The 9,224-nt window shown below is 24.9% G+C and overlaps 1 protein-coding gene across 2 annotated transcripts in view; it reads right to left on the reverse strand.

Annotated features, from left to right (window-relative positions):
- The window catches only part of LOC117177540 (tyrosine-protein phosphatase non-receptor type 11-like), a 101,945-nt gene that overhangs the window by 52,291 nt on the left and 40,430 nt on the right, over positions 1–9,224 (reverse strand). For both annotated transcript variants that reach the window (XM_033368327.1, XM_033368328.1), the window contains exon 11: positions 4,197–4,348. In XM_033368327.1, the coding sequence (XP_033224218.1) occupies positions 4,197–4,348 (152 nt within the window). The remainder of the gene's footprint in view (positions 1–4,196; positions 4,349–9,224) is intronic.

Consider the following 9,224-nt stretch of genomic DNA (forward strand, 5'->3'; position numbering starts at 1 on the left):
TTTAATTGAACCGAACATCATATATACTATTTATACAGTTTACTCATTTATTTAATGCTTAATCTTGAAAGCTTTTTTCTCGCTGAATTCAACCCCTAATAATTTTATTAAACATTTTTTAATTTAAAGGAGATTTTGAATTAAATAGTTATATTATTGCATACCTCATTTCTAAAATGAACAGACTATAAGCTATTAAACTCTATAAACAAACGTACCAAACTCATGACGTACAGTGGAGAAAATTCACTTTTTTCGTTCTGTTTGACGCTCCGAACTTTTGTCTCCTCTATTTGTTTATCAATAATTTTTTCACTCAAAGTATGAAAAAACTGAAATTTCGTACATAACAATTTTTCACGCTTTAATAACTGACCAGGAAAACTTTATATTGTCTTAAATGAATGTTTAGGGACTCATAAAATACAAATAGTTTGTTTATTATTCCATTTATTTGTTAGAAACAAATTTGACAAACAAATTGACAAATAGTCTTATTGTCGGTAAATTTTGATTTGCTAAAAGTGTTTCACATTAATGTAGGAATGACATTTAATAAGAAAAATAATTTAAAAGTTTATAATAACTATTGTTATAAACAATTATTGCGGCAAAATATTAAAATTTGAGATTTTTCAAATCGTAATTTCCTTCAGTCGCCAGAACGACTTCAGGTATTCCTTAAACTAATAAATATTTAATAATATTTGATCAAATAGAAAGAACAATTTAAATTTTTGCGAGAAAAATCGATCAACGAATTCCAAATTTTGGTCCTTTCGCATTGAAATTTTTTTTCCACTGGAAATGTTTTAAGCTTTTGGGCGAATGCCTGCTAGTCACAAAAATATTTGAGAAGTTAACAATAACTATTATAATAAATAATTCTCGTGACAAAATATTCAAATGCAAGGTTTTATCTACATTTTTTTTTCTTTAATCGCTACAATGGCTACGGATATTCCTAAAAAAATGTATCTTTGATAATATTTAGTAGAATATAACAACTAACATGTTTATAAACAATTTACATAAACAATTTCCAAATGTTGGCAGTTTCACTTGGAAAAAGTCGGGTTTTCATCATTTTAATTATTTGTATCCTATGAACCCCTAAAAAATCATTTAAGACAATATAAAATTTTCCTGATCAGTTATTAAAGCGTAAAAAATTGTTATGTACAAAATTTTATTTTTTCCAAACTTTTAGTGGAAAAATTATTAATAAAAAATAGAGGAGACAACAGTTCAGAGAGTCAAGATCTATAGAATTTAATGATTTTTAATTTTAAATAAAAAATTCAAAATCGCAAGAAAATTAAGGGCTCTGGACATTTTTTAATGAAAAAAAAGCATTTCCTCCAACCGTGCGTCATGAGTACAGTACGTTTGTTTATAGAGTTTAATAGCTCAGTCTGTTTATTTTAGAAATGAGGTTTATAATAATATAATTAAATATTTAATTCAAATTCTCCTTCAAATTTATATTTTGTAATAAAATTATTAGGGATTGAATGCAGCGAGAAAAAATCTTTCAAGATTAAGCAACAAATAAATGAGTAAACAGTATAAATAGTATATATGATGTTCGGTTCAATTTAAATAAATATATACATTACATTAAATAATAATAAATCGATTTTCTCATTTACTATTTCTGTCATTGACTTTTTACCAAATTATTCCCTCAAACATTTTAATTACAATTACCATTACTTTTAAACAATATTTTCTTCAAAACTTGAAATTGTTAAGATTTTAAAGGTACAAAGATTCTTTACTTTGCAATTTAAGTTGTACTCTTACATATTTTAATTATTATTGTATTTATATTGGATACACATAATATATTTTTTATTAATTCTTCTGATCATGTATATGTTTTAAATATTTTTGGCGCATATAACTTTAACAATAAATAATTTTTTTCAACTAAAACAAATAATAAAATCAATAATATCAGCAAAATAAATCATAGAAACATGAAGTTCGAACTGTTTTCAAAATGTATCTCAAAATTAAATTTTATTCATATTAAACTACATATTTTCATGGTATGGGGCTTTAGACTAATTTAAATTTTTTGTATTGAAGATAATACATACTTTTCAAAGTGAAAACTTTATTTTCGAAATTCCCTTATTCTTCTTTGATCAATTTTTCATTTTCCCTGATCATTAACATTCAAATACCAATGTCTTAATTTTATAATATTTTTAATATAGAATTTTTTATGAACGGAATAAAGCTGTTCTAGATACAAATTAAACAATTTTAAATTTATTTATTTATTTTGAAAGAAAAAAATTACTTCTACCATAAAAGATGAGTTTTTAACAAAATACTTGAATTTTCAACATAATAATTAAATTTTTCGGAAAATCATCGAATTTGCAGCGTAAAAAGACAACAACAAAAGTGTAATTAGTTTATATTTAAATGAAACATGTGACATGTCATTTTAAAAAAATAATTCGAAACCAAGAAGACGAATTTTCAACAGATAAAAATTATTGAGTCAGGAAAGAAAAAGAAGTTCACCTAACTTGTTGAACGTTCAAGCTAAAAAACAAATTTTTTGTACAAAAATAGAATTTTTAACAGTAAAATATTAATTTTCAGCAAAATAAAAATCAATTTTCAACAAAATAGTTAAATTTTCAACCAGCGAGATAAACATTTATTCAAACAAATACATTTTTAACAATTTAGTTCAACTTTTAGCCATGCAGGTTAATTTTTAATTAAAAAAGATAAGTTTTCATAAAAATAGTTTAACTTTCAACGAAAGAGATGAATTTTCAACTAAAAATATAAATCTTCAAAAAAATATATTTCTTAACAAAATGGTTCAACCAAAATTTTACAACAAAATAGTTGAATCCTCAACCAAAGAAGATTAATTTTTAACCAGGCAGTGGCATTTTTATTCAAGAAAGATGAAATTTCTTCTAAAACAGATGAATTTGTTCATTTCTAAAGAAAAAATGTCCAAAACAGAATTTTGAATTCTCATCTAGAAAAGAATTTAGTTTGACTTTTCAACATTGAAATATGCGTTTTAAAAAAGAAGTAGATTTTCTACAAAGTTAATAAAATTTGAAACCAAAAAAGAACAATTTTCAACAGAACAGTTGCATATTTATCCAAAAAAGATGCGTTTTTACTGAAATAGATGAATTTTCAAATAAAAAAGACGAAGTTTAAACAAAGACGAATTTTCAACAAAAATTTGAATTTTTAACCTAAACGGATGAATTTTGAACAAAATTGCTGAATTTTCAACCAAACGGTTAGCATTTTTATCCGAGAAAGATGCAATTGCTACTCAAATAGATGAATTTTCAAATTTAAAAGACCATTTTTCAAAAAAATATTTAATTTTTCAAGCAATAAAGATTTCAGTTTGACCTTTCAACATCAAAATATGAGTTTTAAATTAGCAGTAAATTTTCTACGTAAATAGTTGAATTTTCAACATAAAAAAAAATGAATTTTTAACAAAACAGTTTAATTTTTAACCAAAACAGATGACTTTTGAAGAAAATGGTTAGACTTACGTAAATTGTACTAAGATGAATTTTCAAATTAAAAAGAAAAATGTTCTGCAAAACAGTTTAATTTTTAACCAAAATGAATGATTTTTGAAAAAAAAATGGTTAGACTTACGTAAATTCTACTATAATAGATTAATTTTCAAATTGAAAAAAAAAATTAAAAAAAAAAAAAACTAGTTGAATTTTCAACGAAAAAAGATGAGCTTTTAATAAAATGATTACATTTGCAAACAAATAATCAAATTTATCCTAAAACTTCATTAAAAAAATTCCATAATTTTTCCCTGATTGTTTTCTTTGACCACTAATGTTCAAAGATCAGAATCTTAAACTTGTAACAATTTCAACCTAGAATCTGAGAAATTCCCTGACTTTAACAATATTTCTTTGATAAATACCTGACTTTTCCCTGACCGATAAAATTGCCTGACTTTTTTAACAAATTTATTCATTTTTCATTCTTCAGGTTTCTTTGGCGTCTAAATTTAAATTCAAATTAATTTTTTGTACAATTAGTGCGAGTTGTTTATTTAATTTCCGAATTATCAAAAATTACATACATGAATGAAGAATCGACCCAAGGTTAAAAAGTACCCCCCCCCCCCAGAGATGTTACTTAATTTAAGTACGGTCCCTTACCTGTTCGGCTTGCATACGTTGCGATACGGTTTCAATATAATGCAAAACAGCGAGGTACACAAATTTGTACTGCGCTTCAGTCTGAACCATTCCGGATCGTTGAGACCTTACCCTCTGAATGGTTCTTTGTATGTCAATTTCACAGTCGAGCCCTAAAATGTAAAAATTAATGATATTTAAAAATTACTGCAAACCTAACAGTTTGAGAGAACAGAGATCACAGCGAAAAAGAGCTGAAGAAACAGGAAAAATGGGGTTCGGGATGCAAAACTAATAACAGGAGGTTTTGTAATTTGTACCTATGATTTTTGTGGAAAAATTACACTTTTCTTGTAATTTTACAGCGATTATTTAAAGAATTTTACCATATCTGTATGGAATTGGCAATAAACTTGTAATTTTTCCACAACAATCATAGAACATAAAAATACTAGTGATCTTTTCTTGGGAAATTTACATCAAGAATAAGGGTAATTTTACCGCAAACTGTGTGAAATTTACTACAACTTTTTTGTAAATTTTCCACAAAAATCACTGGTATTTTTATTTGTAGTTGATTCTGAACCAATATATTTGGATTATTACATTTTCCAAAAAAGGAAAAGAAATTCTAAAAAAAAAATAAAATAAGGTAGTTGTGGTGCCAAAAGTCAGATATCTGAAAAAAACAGTTTTTCTATGAATTTTTACGATATATCACAAATATAATCACTTTTTCTTGTCAGGTTGTTACTTATCAGTGTTTTTAATATTTTCAGGGTGGCCGTTTTAATCGAAAAAATAATTTCCCGGTTTTTTCCTGGTTCACAAACGTGTTTCACAGTCAATTAAATTAAAAAATTTGAACACTGAAGCTAAAAATTTTCCATTTGAGATCATAAAAACTGAGCTGCAAATGAAAGAACTTTAAGTGGAACTGTTGAATGTTTAACTTTTAAAATTGAAGTTTAAAAGTTTTTTAATTACAAATTTTTCCATTCAAATGCTCAATAATTTACATGCATAAAATGGAAGTTACTAACATTTTTCAATATAAATTAAATATAAATCGACGCTCTCGTTTTGAATTCTTTAAATTAAAAACTCATTCAGTGATCTTTAAAATTTTCAAAATTATATCATTTTGAGGAATTTTAAAGATCACTGTTAAAATTAGAACTTTTTAACTCAACACTTCTTAAATTATAAATTCTATTTTTTTCATTTTAATTAGTTTAAAAATCCTTGAAAATCTTCAAAAATGTACAATTTGTTTTAGATTTGTTCAAATTTCAAATTATTTTTGAAATTTTTTAGAACTTCTAAATATCTGTCAAAATTAATTCAATTTTTCCAGCAACTTTTAGGAAATCCTTAAAATTTGAGACATTTCCACAAAATGTTGATGCTTAAATAACAATTGAACATTATTATTTGTAGACAAATTTGAAGAGATACTTCGAAGTTTTAAAAAGATTCAAAATTAATTAATTTCATACTTGAAATAATAGCCTGAATTAAAATAAAATGTAGCTTCTTGCAGATTTTGAACCAAAAATTAGAAGCTTTTTAAGAATTGCGAAAGGCTTAAAAAAAATATAAACATTTTCTAAGGTTCCTATGAAAATTAAAAATAATTTTTCATTTTTTCAAAAAAGATTCTAGAAGATTTTAAGAAAATTTGCATAATAATTTTATGTCTTTTTAAAACTCCTAAACGTCTCTTAAAATTACTCAATTTTTTCTACAAATGTTCATTTATAAATTATACATTAAAATTCAAGAATTTCATCTACAAATTAAACATTTTTCAAATACAACAATTAATATCGTAACGTTTAAAGTTTAGAAGCTCTTCGAAAGTTTAACGATTCCTGGTTTTCTATGTCAAACAATACAGTTTGAAATTGTTTACTTTTAAATATTTGGCCTCAATTTACTTGTCTTGAATACAAATTTTAAAATATTGCTAAATATTCAATAAATAATCTTTTTTTAGATAAAAATTTCAAATTGAATTGGACAAAGATGGAATATTTTAAACTGAAACACAGTTTCAAAGTCTTTTAATTTTTAATTGTTCAATTCTTCAAGAAAGAATGTAAAACTTTAGAAAATGAAAAATGTAAGCTTAAAAATAAAAATCTAAAATGGAAATTTTCGTAAGTTAAATATTTTTGAATTAGGCATTGTAAACTCAATAATGGCACAATTAAAAAAGATAACACTTTAACCAATTATTAAAAATAAAAGAAAACATTTGAAACCGAACTTTGAAAGAATTTTTTCTACACATTTGTAAAATTCCCGGTCATTTCCCGGTCCAGCGGCCACCCTGATTTTGTAAAATCTATAAAATTACATAATTATAAATAGGTTCATTTTGATATGCATAGCAATCACTTAATTTGGAAACCTGTTTGATTTGTTTATACATGCGTATCATCGAAGACATTTTTTTTCCAGTGAATATTGACAAGACGGGATGGGGGGCTCATAATAAATTGTGTACTGTTACAAATTTTCATTTCATGGCCTGCATTAAACTTCATGTTATGTTTTAAAACCAAATTTTTACAGGTTATTTATTGACCTATATCTTAACCATTCCATTTTCTTTGAATTAATTTGTTTCAATTATTTATTTTTTATTTATTATTTGTTCATAAGTTATAAACAATAATTAATTAACTAAAAAAAAGTATATATGTTAACTTTTATTAATTATTACCCTACTTTAAGAAAAAAGTTGAAAGAAGTTTTAAATTTTATTTAAAAAAACGCAACTTTGTAGCATTATTCTAAGAAGATATTGTTCTAAATAATAATGCATTTTTTCAAAAATTACTTTTTGTAACACTTTAATGAATTATAAGATTAGTTTTGGTGTTTGGGTGATTATGTTGCCCAAAACGTTTTGGACAGTTCGCTGATAGAGAGAAAAAATTGTTCGATCAATAGCAATAACAATAGTAGAATTGCAAAATGTACCTATTTATAAATATGTAATTATATAGATTTTACAAAATAGTAAAACCGCTGATACATAACAATCTGGCAAAGACAAAGCGATTATATTTGTGATATAGTATAAAAGGGTTTAGAAATAATAAAGAGAGTATATAATTTAAATGTTCATGCATTAAAACGTCTCAATAAATGTATGGTAAATGATCAGAAATAATGATAAGCAGTTGCAAAAATGTGTTATATAAATTTAGTAATAAACAACTTGCGAAGCACAAATTTCCATTTTTTCATTTATTTGCTAATTCACTGAAAATAACAAGGAAACAGTTTTAATAATAATCGTCGGATTGGAAATGATTTACGATATTAAATACAATTGAATTTGGCGAAGTTTTTTCGTCCGTTTTTCAATTTTATTATTAAAAAATATAGATTGGAAAGAAAACCTTCAAATAGAAAAAAAAATTCCGCCTGGGCATCATCTACAAGCCTGTAATTTTTTATTTTATTTAATGTTTTGAACTTTAAATTTTGGACAACACAAGATATTTGGACAATACTTCTACGCGTTATCGAGCGCCTGTCCCCTCTTTGCATCTGGACCCTCAACTGTTTTGTAGAAAATTCGTTATTTTTTATTAAAAACTAATTCTCCTCAATGAAAATTTAAGCACTCAATTTTTTTTCTCAAATTGAGTTTTTTTCTTTTAAAAATTTAACTACTTAGCTACAAACATTAAGAAACGAAAAAAAAATACAAACTAAAAATTAATAAAGTCAAATTTGGACCAAAATCACATCCATTGTTCATTGTATTTTAAAAAATGATATTTTTTAGTAAAAAATAAATCTTGTTGGTCGAGGATTCAACTAGTTAGTTAAAAAATTATGTATTTTTTTGAAAATTCTTTTCTGATGAAAATGAAACTTCTTGGCTAACAATTCAACTATTTAGTCAAAAACTAATATATTTTATTGAAAATTCTACTTTGCTGGTAGAGTTTTTAAATTCCCGAGAATTTAAGTTCAGGTTCTATAACCGAGAATAAGGCAGAATTTAGAAGAATTTAAAAGAACTTAGGAGAATTGAAGAATTTATGATTTTGAACAATATTTTTATTGTTCAGGTAATATCAGCGGTTAAATATACATTATTTTCTAGCTCAGACATATTCAGGAATTACAGTGTTTCATATACAAATTTAAAATTTTCAAATTGAATTTTTAACATAAAGTTGAATATTCAACCTAAAAAGAGAAATTGCCAACGAAGAAGTGTAATAGTTTATATTTTAATAAAAAAATAATGAAATTTATATAACAAAAGAAAAAAAATTTTAAACCAAAAATACGAATTCCAACAAATAAAGATTTTTTACTCAAAAAATAAATAAAAAGTTTATCTAAATTATTGAATCTTCCAAACAGAAGACAAATTTTCTTTACAAAAATTCAATTTTCCAACAAAAAATACGACTGTTTAAAAAAAAATTATTTTTCACGAAACTGATGCATTTTTACGTAAAAAAAGTAAATTTTAAGGGCAGGTGACACAGCTAAATACCTATATTACCAACCTCACTTTTTCCGTTCACTGAATGTTTTTTTGAACCTAAGAACTTTTTTTGTAAATAAAATATCGAGCTGAAACTTTGGGAAATGTATTAGAACACAATAAAGTACGTTTAGGTGCTGCATTTTGGTAGGAACTTCACTGAAAATTATTTCATCTTTTTTCTGAACCTCAACATTTTTTGAACGTTCGAACTTTTTTTATACATAAAATATCGGTCTCAAACTTTGAGAAATGCAAGAGCCGAAAGAAAACTACGTTTAAGTACAAAGCTTAATAATAATAGATGTAAAAAAATATATTTCAACAATCAATTCCAACGGCATCAGCCGGTAACGTTGTACACGAAAATACGTAACCTCTAGAGCCTCGTCTAGTGGCCGCCAGGTTTCGTTTTTTCGTGAACAACGTTACCGGCTAATGCCGTTGGAATTGATTGTTGAAATATATTTTTTTACATCTTTTATTATTAAGCTTTGTACTTAAACGTAGTTTTCTTTCGGCTC

This window comes from Belonocnema kinseyi, chromosome 7 (assembly GCF_010883055.1).
Source record: "Belonocnema kinseyi isolate 2016_QV_RU_SX_M_011 chromosome 7, B_treatae_v1, whole genome shotgun sequence".
In the NCBI taxonomy this organism is placed as follows: domain Eukaryota; kingdom Metazoa; phylum Arthropoda; class Insecta; order Hymenoptera; family Cynipidae; genus Belonocnema; species Belonocnema kinseyi.